This window comes from Scyliorhinus canicula, chromosome 28 (genome assembly GCF_902713615.1).
Source record: "Scyliorhinus canicula chromosome 28, sScyCan1.1, whole genome shotgun sequence".
In the NCBI taxonomy this organism is placed as follows: domain Eukaryota; kingdom Metazoa; phylum Chordata; class Chondrichthyes; order Carcharhiniformes; family Scyliorhinidae; genus Scyliorhinus; species Scyliorhinus canicula.
Window position 1 is genome coordinate 9535971 of NC_052173.1, and position 19685 is coordinate 9555655.

The following is a 19685-nucleotide window of genomic DNA, read 5'->3' on the forward strand; positions in this document are numbered from 1 at the left end:
AGAGCGAGAGAGGAGCCGGGATTTGAAAGAGCGAGAGAGGAGACCGGAGTTTGAAAGAGCAAGAAAGAAGACGGGGGTTTGAAAAAGCGAGAGACGAGATGGGAGTTTGAAAGAGCGAGAGAGGAGACGGGAGTTTGAAAGAGTGAGAGAGAAGACGGGAGTGTGAAAGAGCGAGAGAGGAGATGGGAGTTTGAAAGAGTGAGAGAGAAGACGGGAGTTTAAAAGAGTGAGAGAGAAGATGGGAGTTTGAAAGAGTGAGAGAGAAGACGGGAGTGTGAAAGAGCGAGAGAGGAGACAGGGGTTTGAAAGAGCGAGAGAGAAGATGGGAGTTTGAAAGAGTGAGAGAGAAGACGGGAGTGTGAAACAGCGAGAGAGAAGATGGGAGTTTGAAAGAGTGAGAAAGGAGCCGGGAGTTTGAAAGAGCGAGAGAGGAGACGGGAGTTTGAAAGAGTGAGAGAGAAGACGGGGGTTTGAAAGAGCGAGAGAGGAGACAGGGCTTTGGAAGAGCGAGAGAGGAGACGGGAGTTTGAAAGAGTGAGAGAGAAGACGGGAGTTTGAAAGAGCGAGAGAGGAGACGGGAGTGTGAAAGAGCGAGAGAGGAGACGGGAGTTTGAAAGAGCGAGAGAGGAGACGGGAGTTTGAAAGAGCGAGAGTGGAGACGGGAGTTTGAAAGAGCGAGAGAGGAGACGGGAGTGTGAAAGAGCGAGAGAGGAGACGGGAGTGTGAAAGAGCGAGAGAGGAGACGGGAGTTTGAAAGAGCGAGAGAGGAGACGGGAGTTTGAAAGAGCGAGAGAGGAGCCGGGGGTTTGAAAGAGCAAGTGAGGAGAGGGGCTGGTTTAGCACAGTGGGCTAAACAGCTGGCTTGTAATGCAGAACAAGGCCAGCAGCACGGGGTCAATTCCCGTACCAGCTTCCCTGAACAGGCGCCGGAATGTGGCTTTTTACAGTAACTTCATTGAAGCCTACTCGTGACAAATTATTATTTCAGAAAAGGGGCTAAAGACAATTCCGCGCCCCCATCGTCTGGGAAAGATAAAAAAAAATTTATTTTTTTATTTTTAAAATTTAGAGTACCCAATTTTTTCCAATTAAGGGCCAATTTAGCGTGTTCAATCCACCTACCCTTGCACATCTTTTGGGTTGTGGGGGCGAAATCCACGCAAACACGGGGAGAATGTGCAAACTCCACACGGACAGTGACCCAGAGCCGGGATCGAACCTGGGACCTCAGCGCCATGAGACTGCAATGCTACCACTACGCCACCGTGCTGCCCTGGAAAGATAAAATATAATCTGATCGAACTCAGCGGGTATACATTCTAAGATTACTGCCCCTGCAAAACGAGCAACACATGGTATTTAAAAATCCACAAGAGACCATTGTGTTTTGGGAACCTTATGCATCCAAAAAAAAAAGCAACCTGCCTTCCCCTTTAAGATGCCTGTTTCCCCAACTGTCCAATCAGAAGGTTTAAGGCAGTTTCAAGGCATCCCAAGTGTCAATTTCTCGCATTTTAAAATCTGGCGGTTCAAACAACCCCATAACTATCCCATCGGAGGAACGAGTGGGTGAAACAGATAAGTGCGGGATCAACAGCGTGTCAGTGGGATCAGGCACAGATAGAGCTCCCCAGCCTCCCAAGAGGGAGGTTGTTTACTTGCAGGACGGGCTTCTTGAAACGTTTCGGCCATTGTCCAAGTTGTCTGGTTCGTTTTCGCTTCTCCCCTCTGTCCTGTTGTGGGGGCTTGTGCAAGGAGTGTTTGCAATTTGTTGTGACTGACAATCTTTGGGGTCCGGACTGGACCATGGAAAGGGCATTTATTGTTGCACAAGTTGCTCGCAAAGAGGAGCAACTCCCACCGCTGCAATGGGATCCAGGTAAGGAAGGAATTGCAGAAGAAAACTTCCCTTATTCAAAATGAGACCATCGTTGCTCCCCTATTAACTGAAGCGGAAAGCAAATAGCAGATTGATAGTAAAGTCAAATGAATTCTCACTTGAGCAACTGCGGGGGTGTTCTAACATTTCTAAAACATGGCTTGCAGCATCGACCTTCAGTCCAGCTGTGTGGCCCCCTTTTTTTATCCTTCTGGGGAAACTATAATTTCTGGTAAAACTTTTTGCTCCACTGGCTTGCACATTTCTCTCCAACCAATAACACTTGTTAAGATGCAAAATCGTTTCCACGTGAACTTTGCTGCTGATAACAAACGTTTATTGAATTACTTTTCCAGTCTAGCATTTCCACGTTTTCTTTTTCCCCTGGGTGCGGTTTGTTTTTCAGTTTTTGTTTTTCGTTTGTCATGTTAGTTTCTCAGCTGAAAATTAATTTCATGTAAGTTTCCACTTTTGATACAGCGGCCCCTGGCAGTAAATACATCAGGAATTTAAATGCTGAATGTTGTGCAGACTGAGGGTTTGAGGTTTTTTTTATGAAGGAGATGGAGGGATCACGAGCCAAAGGGAATGTTCCGTGCCTCCCTGGAAATGGGACGTGGTGGAGAACGTTTTTTTAGAATGTTTACTACTTGTGTATCCATTATAAAGCACACTTTATGATTTACCACAGTGGGACCTTCTGCTCTGCACTTTTATTGTCCAAAGACTTGCAGCTTAGGTGGATTGGCCATGATAAATTGCCCTTAGTGACCAAGAAAAAGTTCAGAGGGGTTATTGGGTTAAGGTGGAAGTGAGGGCTTAAGTGGGTCAGTGCAGACTCGATGGGCTGAATGGCCTCCTTCTGCACTATGTACTGAGTGTGGTGAATGTATTGCTACTCCAATTCACCACTATTGTATTATGTTGATGCCCTTGTGGGCTCCTCCTGTGGCTCCGCCCCCTCGGGGGTGGTATATAAAGCTGCAGCCTGAAGGCAGCACTTAGTACAGAGCAGTCACAGGCAGGCACAGATCTAGCTGATTAAAACCACTGTTCGCTTCAACTCTCCGTCTCGTGTGAATTGATGGTCGCATCACTGAGTCTAACAGAATTTTACCAAGTATTACATTCGAAAACCTGACCTCATTACAGCCTTGGTTCAAACGTGGACAATGAGCTGAATCCCAGAGGTGAGGTGAGAGTGACTGCCCCTCACATCAAGGCAGCATTTGACCGAGTGTGGCATCAAGGAGCCCGAGCTAAACTGGAAGCAATCGGAATCATGGGGGAAACTCTCTGCTGGTTTGACTACCCAGCACAAAGGAAGATTGTTGTGGTGATTAGAGGTCAATCATCTCCACTCCAGGACGGTGTGGTAGCACAGTGGTTAGCACTGTTGCTTCACAGCTCCAGGGACCCAGGTTTGATTCCCGGTTTGGGTCACTGTCTGTGCGGAGTCTGCACGTTCTCCCCGTGTCTGCGTGGGTTTCCTCCGGGTGCTCCGGTTTCCTCCCACAAGTCCCAAAAGATGTGCTGTTAGGTAAATTGGACATTCTGAATTCTCCCTCTGTGACCCGAACAGGTGCCGGAATGTGGCGACTAGAGGCTTTTCACAGTAACTTCATTGCAGTGTTAATTTAAGCCTACTTGTGACACTAAAGATTATTATTATTATTTTATCACTGCAGGAGTTCCTCAGAGTAGTGTCCCAGCTCCAGCCATCTTCAGCTGCTTCATCAATGGCTTTTCTTCCATCATAAGGTCAGAAGTGGGGATTGTGCAGTCATCCGCAAACATGTTCAGCCATTCGTGACTCCTCCAATATCAAAGCAGTCCATGTCCAAATGCAGCAAGACCTGGACAATATCCAGGTTTGGGCTGACGTGGCAAGTTGCATTTGCACCACACAAGTGCCAGGCAATGAGCATCTCCGATAATAGAGGATCCAACCATTGCCCTTTGACATTCTATTACATTACCATTGCTGAATCCTCCTGTATTGACATCCTGGGGGTTACCATTGGTCAGAAACTGAACTGGACTAGCCATATAAATACTGTGGCTACCAGAGCAGATCAGAGGCTAGGAATCCTGTGGGACTAACTCATCTACAAGGCACAGGTCAGGAGTGTGATGGAATACTCTCCACTTGCCTGGATGAGTGCAGCTCCAACAACACTCAGGAAACTCAACGCCATTCAGGACAAAGCCCACTTGATTGGCACCCCCTCCACAAACATTCACTCCCTCCGCTATGAATGAACAGTGGCCGCAGAGTGTACCATCTAAATCAAAGATGCACTGCAGGAACTCACCAAAGCTCCTTCGGCAGCACCTTCCAAACCCGCTACCATCTAGAAGGACAAAGCTAGTCGACAAATGGGATCACCACCACTGGGACGTTCCCCTCCAAACCACTCGCCATCCTGACTTTGAATATATTGCCATTTCTTCACTGCTGCTGGGTCAACATCGTAGCATTCCCTCCCTGCACTGGACACGCCACTAAGCAATGGGGTGGCAAGCAGCAGTGCCCCTGGGCCCTTTGCCTGTGAGCAAAGATGGCTACTCACCTCCTTGGCTCCCCACAGAAGCCCTCCCGCCAGGTCCATGTTTTTAAACAGGAGTACCAATTGGTGCCAGCGTGAGCCCTTGCTGGGGAGGCCAATGAATGACAGGAAGCTGTTGGAGACGGGGTGGCTCCCGCTAATTGTATGGAAATGGGGCTTAAAGTGGTGATAATTGGTTTCTCGCCATGCTACGCCGAGATCCTGATTTTTATCTACGGGAGCGGGCCGTTTGCATCGCCAACTGTTTGGCGTCTGGCGCGGTTCTCATTTTCTGCCCCTCCTGCTAGTCACCAACCACGTTTCGCTTGAGCGAGAGCATAAGGGTTAGGGCAGCACGCATTAGGGCAGCACGGTAGCATTGTGGATAGCACGATCGCTTCACAGCTCCAGGGTCCCAGGTTCGATTCCGGCTTGGGTCACTGTCTGTGTGGAATTTGCATATCCTCCCCGTGTGTGCGTGGGTTTCCTCCGGGTGCTCCGGTTTCCTCCCACAGTCCAAAGATGTGCAGATTAGGTGGATTGGCCATGCTAAATTGCCCTTAGTGACCAAAATTGCCCTTAGTGTGGGTGGGGTTACTGGGTTATGGGGATAGGGTGGAGGTGTTGACCTTGGGTAGGGTGCTCTTTCCAAGAGCCGGTACAGACTCGATGGGCCGAATGGCCTCCTTCTGCACTGTAAATTCTATGAACAATCTATGAAAATAACGAGGCCGGAGAATCGCATCCTTTTGTTTTGGCTTTTGCAAGTGTAGGCGGGCTGAGTATCTGTACTTTCCCTATTAGAACAACCAAAAATCATGCTGTTTGAATCAATTGACCAATTGCTGGGATGTACAGCATACATACCCGGCATCGCAACGGCACCAAATCCGAGATGTTGCAGAATTGTGTGGCAGACAGAATGTCTGTTTGGACTGATTGCAGTATTCTATTGGTGGAAAATACCACTCGCATAGTAGCAGCTTTAAATGGCTTCCTTAACCTGGTGTTCAGATGTCTGAGATACTTTGCCTTACCAGGGTAATTTGAGATAGACAAGACACTTCAGGTTTGTAAGTGGTGGCCTTTTGCGCATTGATACAATACACAGCAAACCATGAACTGATCAGGATAGCCATTGTCTTGCTGGATAGCTTTTGATGGGCTCTGTTTCTGCATCAAGCTTGCAGAGTGAGAAAAATGCTGAGACCTTATTTATCCCATTTATGCCTTATTAGCAATCTTGTAAATTAAGGAACACATGTCTAGAAACAGGCGTTTCTATAGTGCCTTTCACAACCGTAGGACATCCCAAAGCGCTTTGCAGCCAGTAAAGTACTTTTGAAATGTAGTCACTGCTGTAATATAAGAAACACCACACCGGATGCTTCCACAAACAGCACGTGATAATGAGTGGGGAATGGTACAGCACGGGTGGAGGCTATTTGGTGCACTGTGTCAGTGCTGACTATGCAACAAGAACTCAGCTCATTGCATTCCTTGCCCTTTGATAGAATCACAGAATCCCTCCAGTGCAGGAGGCCATTGGTCCATCGAGTCTGCACCAATCCTTGGAAAGCACACCCTACCTTGGCCAAGCCCCCTCCCAATCCCCGTAACCACACCTAACCCTTTGGACACTTGAGGGGCAATTTATCATGGCCAATCCGCCTATCCTGTAGATCTTTGGACTGTGGGGGGGGGGGGGGGGAACTGGAGCACCCGGAGAAAACACACGCCGACACGGGGAGAACGTGCAAACTCCACACAGGTAGTCACCCGAGGCTGGAATTGAACCCGGGACCCTGGCTCTGTGAGTGCTAACCACTGTGCCGCCCCTAGCTTGCAATTGCTTTCGTCGGGTCCATATCCAACTTCCTTTTGTAAGGCCCAATTTAGATTTTCTACTACTATGCTCTCGGGTAATGCATTTCAGATCCTAACCATTGGCTCAGTTTTTAAAAAAAAAAAAAAGGTTTTTCCTCAATATGCCTTTTGTTCCTTTGCCAAGAACCACAAATCAGTGTCCTCTGGTCCGCCACCCTTCCAACAATGGGAATAATTTATTTCCATCTACTCTGTTCATACCCTTCATGACTATAAGACATAGGAGCAGAATTAGGCCACTCGCCCCATCGAGTCAGCTCCGCCATTCAATCATGGCTGATATTTTTCTCATCCCCATTCTCCTGCTTTCTCCCTATAACCCCTGATCCCCCTTATTGATCAAAAACCTATCCATCTCTATCTTAAAGACACTCAGTAATTTGGCCTCCACAGCCTTCTGCAGCAAAGAGTTCCACAGATTCACCACCCTCTGGCTGAAGAAATTCCTCCTCATCTCTGTTTTAAAGGATCGTCCCTTTAGTCTGAGATTGTGTCCTCTGCTTCTAGTTTTTCCTACAAGTGGAAACATCCTCTCCATGTCCACTCTATCCTGGCCTCACAGTATCCTGTAAGTTTTAATAAGATTTCCCCCCCCTCATCCTTCTAAACTCCAACGAGTACAGACCCAAAGTCCTCAACCGTTCCTCATACGGCAAGCTCTTCATTCCAGGGATCATTCTTGTGAACCTCCTCTGGGCCCTTTCCAAGGCCAGCACACCCTTCCTTAGATACAGAGCCCAAAATTGCTCACAATACTCCAAATGGGGTCTGACAGCTTTATACAGCCTCAGAAGTACTTCCCTGGTCTTGTATTCTAGCTCTCTCGACATGAATGCTAACATTGTATTTGCCTTCTTAACTGCTAACTGGTAGATAGCAGGTTAAAGTCCATTTGCAGCTTTTTCCTCTCCGCCAGCAGCCCTACAGTCGGGGCCTCGGAGTATTTTCTATCGACTTCCAGAATGGAGTCCACCAGTTGTTGCCTGCCCCCCCCCCCCCCCCCCCCCCCTCTTCCCTATCTCTGCTTGCCTTGTAGGCTATGATCTCTCCTCTGATCACGGCCTTCAGTGCCTCCCAGAACGACATTTGCCTTTCTAACTGCCGACTGAACCTGCATGTTAACCTTAAGAAAATCATGAACAAGGACTCCCAAGTCCCTTTGTGCTTCTGATTTCCGAAGCATTACCCCATTTAGAAAATAGTCTATGCCTCCATTTCTCCTTCCAAAGTACATAACCTCACACTTTTCCACATTGTATTCCATCTGCCACTTCATTGCCCACTCTCCGAGCCTGTCCAAGTCCTTCTGCAGCCCCCTTCCTCAATGCTACCTGCCCTTCCACAGATCTTTGTATCATCTGCAAACTCAGCAACAGTGCCTTCAGTTCCTTCTTCCAGATCATTAATGTATATTGTGAAAAGTTGTGGTCCCAGCACAGACCCCTGAGGCACACCACTAGTCACCGGCTGCCATCCTGAAAAAGACCCCTTTATCCCCACTCTCTGCCTTCTGCCAGTCAGCCAATCCTCTATCCATGCCAGGATCTTACCCTGGACACCTTGGGCTCTTAACTTATTTAACAGAGCTTCTCTATCAAATCTGCTCTCCACCTTCTCCAGGGAGAACAGTTTCATCTTCTCCATTCAATCCGCATAATTTAAGCCCCTTATTCCCAGAACCATTCTCCTAACTATTTCCGGTGCCTTCCCCAAAGCCTTCACATCCTTCTTAAAGTGTGGTGTCCAGAATTGGATACAATACTCCAGTTGAGGCTGAAACAGTTTCATAAAGATTCACCATAACCTCCTTGTTTTTCGTAGTCTGTGCCCCTATTTATAAAGCTCAGGATCTTGCAGACCTTTTGAACCACTTTCTCAACTTGCCCTGCCATTTCAATGATTTGTGCACATATACCTCCGGTCTCTCTGTACCTGCACTCCCTTTAGAATTGCACCCTTTATTTTAGAATGCCGCTCCTTGTTCTTCCAACCAAAATATCCCACTTCACACTTCTGTGCATTAACATTCATCTGTCATGCCCATTCCACCAGCCTGTCTCTGTCTTCTTAATCGATCACAATCTTCCTCATAGAACATAGAACATAGAACAGTACAGCACAGAACAGGCCCTTCGGCCCTCGATGTTGTGCCGAGCAATGATCACCCTACTCAAACCCATGTATCCACCCTATACCCGTAACCCAACAACCCCCCCCTTAACCTTATTTTTAGGACACTACGGGCAATTTAGCATGGCCAATCCACCTAACCCGCACATCTTTGGACTGTGGGAGGAAACCGGAGCACCCGGAGGAAACCCACGCACACACTGGGAGGACGTGCAGACTCCGCACAGACAGTGACCCAGCCGGGAACCGAACCTGGGACCCTGGAGCTGTGAAGCATTTATGCAAACCACCATGCTACCGTGCTGCCCACAAATCCTTGGCCTATCTACTTCAGCACCATTTTACCACACAATCCCATATCCCTCGATATCTTCAATACATAGTTCACAATAGTTCCAGATTTTGTATCGACTGCCAATTTTGAAATTGTACCCTGCACACCCAAATCTAGGCCATTAATATAGATCAAGGAAAACCGTGGTGTTGGTACTGACCTTGGAGAACCCCTGTACACCCCTTCCTCCAGTCTGAAAAACAATTATTCACCACTGCTTTGTTTTCTGTTTCTCGGCCAGCGTCATAACCACTTTCCCTGTCATTCCTTGGGCTTAATTTTGCTGCCAAGTCTATTATGTGCCACTTCATTAAACACCTTTTTGGAAATCCATATACACCCCATCAACTGCATTCCCCTTGTCAACCCTCTGTGTTATCTCCATCAAAAAACTCCGCCAACTCAATGAAAAATATTTGTGCTTTTTAAAAAAATTTGGAGGACCCAATTCATTTTTTTCCAATTAAGAGGCAATTTAGCAGGGACTTCCGGTGGCGACCATGGAGGAGTAGGTCGCACATTCGATAGCTCCTGCCTGGAATGGACTTTCGGACCTTTTTTCTCGAACTTTATGGGATAGATCGGTGAAGTGGACAATATTTTTTTTTTTTTAATTTAGATTACCCAATTATTTTTTCCAATTAAGGGGCAATTTAGCGTGGCCAATCCACCTACTCTGCACATTTTTGGGTTGTGGGGGCAAAACCCACGCAGACACGGGGAGAATGTGCAAACTCCACACGGACAGTGACCCAGAGCCGGGATCGAACCTGGGACTTCAGCGCCGTGAGGCGGTTGTGCTAACCACTAGGCCACCGTGCTGCCCCAAGTGGACAATATTAAGAAGGATTCCCTCTCTGATGTATGGCTAATTGGACTAGAAGTGGCCGTGTGTGAAAAGACTCAGCCCTGATAGAGTGAAGCAGTCGGAGCTGGTACCACGGCGCAGCATGGCGGAGGGTCAGGACCAGGGAGCGGTGGCTCAATGGTCTAAGGAGCAGCAGATGAAGTTCTTTTAAGGACTGTTTCGCTGAGCTGAAAAAGGAAACATTGGACCCGATCAAGGCTGCGATTGATCAAATGGTATTGAACCAGGCGGCCCAACGGAAAGCAATACAAGAGATTGAGCTGAAGTTATCCAGCCAGGAGGACTATCTAACTGTGCTGGAGCACAAGGTGGTGGTGTTGGACAATCGCCGCAGGAGAAGCTGGAGAACAGGTCCAGGAGGCAGAACTTAAGAATTGTTGGCCTCCCTGAAGGAATTGAGGGGTCGAATGCGGGAGCATGTGTGGCGGGCATGCTGAAGACGCTGATGGGGCCCAGGGCCTTTTCTCGGCCCCTGTAAGTGAATGGAGTGCATAGAGCCCTCGCAAGGAAGCCTAAGGTGAATGACCCGCCAAGGGCCATGGTGGTGCGTTTCCACCGTTTTTCAGACAAAGAACTCGTCTTGTGGTGGGCCAAGAAAGAGCGGAGCAGCTGATGGGAGGACAGCGAGGTGCGCATCTATCAGGACCTGGGAGCGGAGCTGGCCAAGAGACGTGCTGAGTTCAGTCGGGTGAAGACGATCCTCTTTAAGAAGGGGGTGAAATTCGAGATGCTGTATCCAGCGCGGTTGTGGGTTACGCACCGGCACTTTTACTTTGAGACACCGGATGATGTATGGACATTTATCAAAGAAAGGAAGTTAGACACGTCCAGGCTGATTGCGTGGAATGTGAGAAGTTTGAATGGGCTGGTCAAAAGGGCTCGCGTTTTCGCGCATTTAAAGGGGCTGAAGGCAGACGTGGCAATGCTTCGGGAGACTCATCTAAAGATTATAGACCAGACGAGATAGAGAAAGGTTTGGGTGGGTCAGGTGTTTCACTCTGGGCTGGACTCAAAGACCAGGAGGGTAGCGATATTGATCAGTAAGCAAGTGGCATTTGAGGCTGGAAGAATTGTGGCAGATAAGGGGGGGGTCGATATATTATGGTGAGTGGGAATTTGGAGGGTGTGCGAGTGGTGCTTGTGAACGTATATGCTCTGAAGGCGGTGCGGCAACTGAGACGAGCAAGGGGTGCAGTTTACGAACATGTTAGCAGGTCCGCTCCGGAAGAAGGCAGCAGTAAGGGAAATTGTTCAGGTGAGGGATAGGGTGGCTCCGGATCTGATTAACAAGGTCTTTTGAGGAGTTTTATGAGAGGTTGTACAGGTCAGAGCCACCTGGGGGAGACTGGGAGATGGGTTGGAGTACCCAAGGCTAGGGGAGGGAGACAGGGCTACATTAGAAGCAGCAATAGGGGAGCAGGTGATAAAGGATGCGATTGGGAGGATGCAGTCGGGGAAGGTGGCTGGGCCAGATGGGTTTCCAGTGGAATATTATTTTAAAAATTCAAAGATAAGCTGGTACTGCTGATGGTGGGGATGTTTGAAGAGGCGATAGGAAAGGGGGTGCTGCCACAAACTGTGGGACAGGCATCGATTTCCCTGTTGCTTAAAAAAAGGTAAGGATCCGACGGTGTGTGAGTCGTATAGGTCCATATCACTTTTGAATGTGGACGCAAAGGTATTGGCGAAGGTATTGGCGGGTAGGCTGGAGGGGTGCCTCCCGAAGGTGATAGGTGAAGATCAGGCGGGGTTCATGAGAGGGAGGCAGCTCTTTTCAAACGTTAGAAGGGTATTGAACGTCGTTATGGCACCGGCAGAGGGGAAGGAAACAGAGGTGGTTGTGGCATTGGATGCCGAGAAGGCGTTTGACCGGGTAGAATGGGGGTACTTGATGGCAGTTCTGGAGCGGTTTGGGATTGGACCAAGATTTGTGGACTGGGTAAAGCTACTATATATGGAGCCGAGGGCGAGTGTCCGCACAAACAACATCAGCTCGAGATACTTTTCTCTCCACCGTGGGACTGGGCAGGGATGTCCTATGTCCCCCCTGCTGTTTGCATTCGTTATTGAGGCGTTGGCCATCACATTAAGAAGATCAGGGGTACGGAAAGGAATAGTGCGGGCGGGGGGGGGGGAGGATAGAGCATAGGGTGTTCTTGTATGCCGATGACTTGCTGTTATACGTGTCGGAACCGAGTGTGTCGATAGGGGGAATGTTAGAGCTGCTTCAAGTGTTTGGGTCTTTCTCGGGGTACAAACTAAATCTAGACAACAGTGCGTATTTTGTGGTGTCTCGGGTGGGGGCAGGGGTGGGGGGGGGCTGCCATTCCGTAGGGCAGGGACTCACTTTAGTTATTTGGCAGATACTTTAGGTATCTGGGGGTGCAGGTTGCTCATATCAAAGCTCCAAAACCTAGGACTTGGCTCCCCACTCTGCAACTGTATCCTCGACTATCTGACCCACAGACCACAGTCAGTAAGTATAAACAACAACACCTCCACAATAGTCCTCAATAATGGGGCCCTGTAAGGCTGCATACTTAGCCCCCTAAAATACTCCCTGTACACACACGACTGAATGGCAAAATTTGGCTGCAACTCCATCTACAAGTTTGCTGACGACACGACCATAGTGGGTCAGATCTTGAACAACCACGAGTCAGAATACAGGAGGGAGATAGAGAACCTAGTGGAGTGTTTTAACGACAACAATCCCTTCTTCAATGTCAGCAAAACTAAGGATGCTGATCATTGACTTCAGGAAGTAAAGTATCGTACCCACCCCTGTCAGCATCAACGGGGCCGAGGTGGAGATGGTTGACAGCTTCAAATTCCTAGTGTGCACATCACCAAAAATCTTTCCTGGTCCACCCACGTCAACGCTACGACCAAGAAAACCCAACAGCGCCTATACTTCCTCAGGAAACTACGGAAATTCAGCATGTCCACATTAACTCTTACCAACTTTTACAGATGCACCATCGAAAGCATCCTATCTGGCTGCATCACAGCCTGGTATGGCAACTGCTCGGCCTAAGAAACGACAGAGAGTTGTGAACACAGCCCAGTCCATCACACAAACCTGCCTCCCATCCATTGACTCCATCTACACCTCCCGCTGCCTGGGGAAAGCGGGCAGCATAATCCAAGACCCCTCCCATGCGGGTTATTCACTCTTCCGACTTCTTCCATTGGGCAGGAGATACAAAGGTCTGAGAACACGCATGAACAGACTCAAAAACAGCTTCATCCCCGCTTTTACCAGACTCCGAAACGCCCCTCTTATGGACTGATCTTCTCCACTGAGTAGTACTACACTCCTGTATGCTTCAACCGATGCCTGTGTCTATGTATTTACATTGTGTATTTTATGTTTGCCCCAAGTAATTTCACTTCATGTACAGAATACTCTGTTTGAGCTGTACGCAAAACAATCCTCGGTACACGTGACAATAAACAAATCCAAATAATTTCTTTCCAAGAAATCTCGAGTGCTTTGGGTGTGTTTACATGGTGAGGAAGAATGTGTCAGTGCACAAAAGCTACGTTGGAAGCAGCTGCAATTCAGTCTGGCAGCAGTTATGTGTTAACAGCCTTAAGAGTCATTCCAGAGCCTGTAGCACTCCCAGGTGGAGAGTGGTATAATAGCAACTCATTATCAAAACTTTTGCAACTAATTTAATTTAAGTGACAGAGCAACCTGCAAACGCTGTAAAATTGTGTATTTCTCTACAAACAAAGAAAAGTACAGAACAGGCCCTTCGGCCCTCCAAGCCTGTGCCAACCATGCTGCCCGTCTAAACTAAAATCTTCTACACTTCCGGGGTCCGTATCCCTCTATTCCCATCCAATGATGTGGCGATACCGGCGTTGGACTGGGGTGAGCACAGTAAGAAGTCTTGCAACACCAGGTTAAAGTCCAACAAGTTTGTTTCAAATCACTAGCTTTCGGAGTGCAGCTCCTTCCTCGGGTGAAGGAAGGAGCAGTGCTCACCTGAGGAAGGAGCTGTGCTCCAAAAGCTAGTGATTCGAAACAAACCTGGTGTTGTAAGACTTCTTGCCATCCTATTCATGTATTTGTCAAGATGCCCCTTAAATGTCACTATCGTCCCTGCTTCCATCACCTCCTCCGGCAGCGAGTTCCAGGCACCCACTACCCTCTGTAAAACACTTGCCTCGTACATCTCCTCTAAACCTTGCCCCTCACACCGTAAACCTATGCCCCCTCGTAATTGACCCCTCTACCCTGGGGAAAAAGCCTCTATTTAAAGATAGGATGGAAGAAAGGAGAAACAACAAGGAGTTACAATGGGATGGGTGTGTCTTAATGTAGCAAAGCTCTTCACTGAAGCAAAATATTTGCGACCATTGTGAATTGTTGGAGCAACTGAGCAAAGTAGGGGTGAAATGTGTGATTTTCCGGAGGCTTTTGAAGACCTGGTTGGTCATTGATTTGACAGTGGGAGATTGGAAAGCTTAATTTTTATCCTTTCAATCTTTGGTTATGTGCAGGTTCTGCTCACGACGTGTTGTCGGCCAAGTCTTGTGGCAGGAATATCTTCCGCTTGCTCTTCTGGTGCTTTTCTGCGCAGAATGTCCGCCAGTTTCCAGAAGGTTCCAAGCACGCAATCCCACCAAAGGAAAGTAGCCCTGTATCCAAGGCAAGTAGACCCTGTTCCTTCTGGCCTGTTGGCCCTGTCATTCCCCCCCCTCCCACCCTTTAGTACCAGCTGTGGCTCTGTGGGTAACATTCTTGTTGAGTCACAGGCTCTGGGTTCATGTCCCACACACTGTGCAGTACTGAGAATGCGGCATTGTTGCAGTTGCAGACTTTCGGGGAGATGTTAAACTGACTGCCCTCTTGGGTGAACATACAAGATCCCACTGCACTATTTTGATGAAGAGTAGGGGAAATATCCCTGGTGGCCTGGCCAATAATTTATCCCTCGCCCAACATCACTGAAACAGATGATCTCGCATCACTATTTTGTGGACCTTTTGCTATGTGCAAATTGGTTGCCACGTTTCCTACATTGCGACAGTGACTACATTTCAAAAAGTATTTCATTGGCTGGGAAATGTCTTGAGATAACATAAAACACACAATGCAGAAGGAGGCCATTCGGCCCATCGAGTCTGCACCGACCCACTGAGCCCTCACTTCCACCCTATCCCCATAACCCAATAACCCCTCCTAACCTTTTTGGACACTAAGGGGCAATTTATCATGGCCAATCCACCTAACCTGCACGTCTTTGGACTGTGGGAGGAAACACACGGGGAGAACGTGCAGACTCCGCACAAACAGTGTCTGGTGATTGTGTAAAGCACTATATAAATGCAATACTTTTTTTTCTTTCCACTCTTGAAGGTGTTGGCTCTGCCTTTTCTTAACACTGGCACCTCATCAAAGTGGTAAACTGTTCTTCCACTGGAGGAAAAGAAGACATCCAGCCTGATCCTGTACTGCCGCTGCAGAGATTGGCTAAGTCTGCATAGGTTGAGAATTGAATCTGAAACTTTCTGGATCTATAAAAGTTTACAGCATGAAGATGCTATCAGGCCCAGCTCTTTGCTCAAGCAACCCAATACCGATCCCTCTGTCCCACTCTCTTACGCATTACTCTCTCCCCATAATCCGAGATCTAGCTTAAATAGAATAGAACAGTACAGCACAGAACAGGCCCTTCGGCCCTCAATGTTGTGCCGAGCAATGATCACCCTACTTAAACCCACGTAACCCGTATCCCAACAATCCCCCCATTAACCTTACACTACGGGCAATTTAGCATGGCCAATCCACCTAACCCGCACATCTTTGGACTGTGGGAGGAAACCGGAGCACCCGGAGGAAACCCACGCACACACTGGGAGGACGTGCAGACTCCACACAGACAGTGACCCAGCCGGGAATCGAACCTGGGACCCTGGAGCTGTGAAGCATTGATGCTAACCACCATGCTACCGTGAGGCCCTAATAGAATAGCTATCCAGAGTTCTCTCAAAACTGCAATAGTTTCTGCATCAACTGCTTGACTAATGTTATGATCCAAAGACGTGCAGGTCAGGTGGATTGGCCATGCTAAATTGCCCTTTGTGCCCAACAAGGTTAGGAGGGGTTATTGGGATAGGGTGGAAGTGAGGGTTTGGGTGGTTCGGTACAGACACGATGGGCCGAATGGCCTCCTTCTGCACTGTCTGTTCTATGTATCCTTGGCCAGACCCTGCGTCGTGAGGGGAGATCCAGTTCGGGACCAGTAAAGGTAGATGAAGTTTGAGATTCGAGATGCTCACTAAGTAATGAAATCCAGATTTTACCTGTTAAGTTCAGAAAGATAAATATATTTACAGTATCTATCTTGTGCTCTAATGTTGATGGTAAGTGTGGGGTATATGTGAATTGACAGATGAACTGTGGTCAAACACACTGCACTACACAATATATGACCCATGCTGATTTCTCACCAATAAATCCAGATGCTTGTCGTGGTGTGACCCACGATCTTACTGAAACTTTCTCAGAGTTTCCAATTTTCAGATTTGAAGATCTCGCTCTGAAATTCTCTCCAAGCATTGCTGTCACTCGGAAGGCTTCAACAGCGACCCACCTCGCAGGGTTTCAATCTCTCCTCCTGAGATTCTTCCCCGGAATCTCCCAAATATACTCGAGTTCCCCCTCCGAAGCACAGTTTCAGATCTTCAGCTGGGCCAAGCAGAACACCACTGCTTCAAAGGGGTACCTTTACCCCAAAGGAACTGGAGCACGTAGGCCCCAACCTTCGGCTGTGTTCTCTGATCTTCAGATTCTCTAGTGCCAACTTTGCTCAAAGTCTTCTCCTTGTCACACTTTCTTTTAATTTGGACCCTCTTTCTCCACTCCTTTCTTCTAAATTAACTTAAATGGATCTATTTCTTCTCCTGTCTTTTATCCCTTATTTAGGACTTCCTTTTGGGAGCGCTCCTGTGCTTGCGATATTTATTCCATAGATGGCACTCTCTACCAAGTCATCGGGCCTGCGTATTTGCACTGGTTTCTTTTCTCTCTTCTGCACTGGGCCAGTCCTCCACTTGAAGAACAAAAATAACCTAACTGTGCAAGTGCAGCCAGTTCCCGGCTGGTACATGGACGAATGTCTGAGGATCTTTGGGAATCAGAATCCTTGACCTACAAACTTCAAACTCTGATACATAGAACATACAGTGCAGAAGGAGGCCATTCTGCCCATCGAGTCTGCACCGACCCACTTAAGCCCTCACTTCCACCCTATCCCCGTAACCCAATAATCCTTCCTAACCCTTTTTTTTTTGGTCACTAAGGGCAATTTATTGCGGCCAATGCACCTAACCGGCATGTCTTTGGACTGTGGGAGGAAACCGGAGCACCCGGAGGAAACCCACTCAGACATGGGGAGAACGTGCAGACTCCGCACAGACAGTGACCCAAGCTGGGAATCGAACCTGGGACCCTGGCGCTGTAAAGCAACAGTGCTAAACACTTGTGCTACCGTACTGCCTGAATAAATATAGGTTTCTTAACTCGCAACACTTCAACAACCCTCAAGTGTTAGGCACATGTTGTTTTTGACCACACTCTGGCAGCACGGTGGCACAGTGGGTTAGCATTGCTGCCTCACGGCGCTGAGGTCCCAGGTTCGAATCCTGGCTCTGGGTCACTGTCCGTGTGGAGTTTGCACATTCTCCCCGTGTCTGCGTGGGTTTCATCCCCACAACCCAAAAAAATGTGCAGGATAAGTGGATTGGCCACGCTAAATTGCCCCTTAATTGGAAAAAATAATTGGGTATTCTAAATTTATATTTAAAAAAAAAAAAAGTTTTTGACCACGCTCTAAGCAACCATTTTAAATTAATTTCTCACCATTGTCCCCTATTCTTCTTTTCAAACACCTTTTTTTTGTAATTTTAAAAATCTCCCCTCTTGGCCTTCTCTGCCCCAGAGGAGACAGTCCACTCACCGGCCAGGACACTGGGGACAACTCCCTTGCTCTCTGAATAATGTTGTTCAACCTTTTACGTTCACCCGAGAGAAAATATGGCGCCTCCATTTAACATCTGATTTTTTAGAACAGTACAGCACAGAACAGGCCCTTCGGCCCTCGATGTTGTGCCGAGTAATGATCACCCCACCCAAGCCCACGTATCCACCCTATATCAGTAACCCAACAACCCCCATTAACCTTATTTTTTAGGACACTATGGGCAATTTAGCCTGACCAATCCACCTAACCTGCACATCTTTGGACTGTGGGAGGAAACCGGAGCACCTGGAGGAAACCCACGCAGACACGGGGAGAACGTGCAGACTCCACACAGACAGTAACCCAGCCGGGAATCGAACCTGGGACCCTGGAGCTGTGAAGCATTGATGCTAACCACCATATCTGATTAATATCTGATCTGAAAGATGACCCCTCTTGACAATTCGGCACACTCCGTACCACAGCGTGTCGGCCTAGATTTTGTGTTCAAGTCCTTGGAATGAGGCTTGAACTATAACCTTCTGACTCCGAGTGATATCAGCTGAGCCACAGCAGCAAGGCAATGTCGTGAATTCCTGACAGCGTCTGGACTCGTCATTTGACTGTATTATCTTCCATATTTGAAAATGACTTCTTTTTTTTTTTCTTTCCCCCAAACAGCCCAACTTGCCGCAAGTTCTCCTGTGCCAGTATTCCCGGGTATGTGTCTTGTTGCTACACTAAAATAACTCTTTTTCTGCTATTTGTTATCTTCGCTGATGCGATACAGTGTACCCCCAGCATTCGGAGTGTTGAAATGTAGGAGGTTAGTGTGGTGATGTGCATCGCTGTAGATACACAAGGGGTTAATGTAAATACAGTAGAACTAAATAAACACTAGAGGGAGCACCAGAGACACCATGACACACAGACATTCAACCAATAGGTCAGTAAGATAGGACACGACCAATGGGCAGTCAAGACACACCCAGAGCGACACTACCACAAGGGGGCGACCCATATAAAAGGACAGGGCACACATCCCCTGAAAACATGAAGTTTTCACAGTAACTTCATTGAAGTCTACTCGTGAGAATAAGCAATTTTCATTTTCATTTCGTGCTCATCCTCTTTCCATAGGTGACACTCAGAGAGACAGGGACAGATCAGAAGCATCACACCCACCGCATGGCTTAAAGCAGACTGGTTAGTTAGACTGAGTTACTATAGTTAGATTAGCAAGAGAGTCAAACTCAAGTGGGAGAATTGTTAACTGTTCAATAATATCTCCAAGTCTGAACCTTCTTTTGTCAGAGCATATATCAAGGAAGCAGCTTATGCTACGTGAAGAAGCATAACACAATAGTTTGAATTCTGCCATATTGTGTACATCCAGCTTTTGAAGAATTGTGTAACTTTTCAGTGCTGGACTGCGAATGAGCATGCCCAATTGCATGTTGCATTGTGGGTAGCCTGATACCAGGGATTTGTTTCCAGTTAGAATTAATTTTTAGGCGTTTTAAGTCATCTGCCCCTCAGCCATCTGACATAAAGACACATCTGAGCTTCCAAAAACTCAAATCCAGCTCGATGTTTTACTTTTAGAAGGAGGTCACCTTGGTTTGCATTACTGTATACTTGTTTTTCTCCTTTCAGCTTCAAGTGTGAAGTGAGGGACAGGAAAAGACCTACTGCTCCATTCTAACTTTCCCATATGTGGTGATGCCCTGTGCAATTAGCTGGGGGCTAATCTGGAAAATTGCCCTTTGACCCACCCCTTTGGGATTGTCGCTCGTTTAGGAGGTCACCTCATTCTGTCCCCATGGCGCCCATATATGTGTCCCTCAGCAACATGAGTCCTCCAGTACCATTTCCAGGTGGCCATTTAAAAAAAAAAAAAAAAAATTTGATTTATTATTGTCACATCTATTAGTATACAGTATTGTTTCTTGCATGCTGTTCAAACAATGCATACCGTACATAGGGAAGGAAGGAGAGACTGCAGAATATAATGTTACAGTTATAGCAAGGTGTAGAGAAAAGATCAACTTAATACGAGGTA

The 19685-nt window shown here is 47.7% G+C and overlaps 1 protein-coding gene across 3 annotated transcripts in view; it reads left to right on the forward strand.

Annotated features, from left to right (window-relative positions):
- The first annotated feature begins 1515 nt into the window (after positions 1-1515).
- Positions 1516-19685, forward strand: part of LOC119958237 (carboxy-terminal domain RNA polymerase II polypeptide A small phosphatase 2-like) — a 34233-nt gene continuing 16063 nt past the window's right edge. For 2 of the 3 annotated variants that reach the window (XM_038786650.1, XM_038786652.1), the window contains exons 1-3: positions 1516-1879; positions 14160-14308; positions 18305-18343. In XM_038786650.1, coding sequence (XP_038642578.1) covers positions 1807-1879; positions 14160-14308; positions 18305-18343 — 261 coding nt within the window. In that variant the 5' untranslated portion in view covers positions 1516-1806. The remainder of the gene's footprint in view (positions 1880-14159; positions 14309-18304; positions 18344-19685) is intronic. The other variant, XM_038786651.1, reaches the window with a different exon arrangement.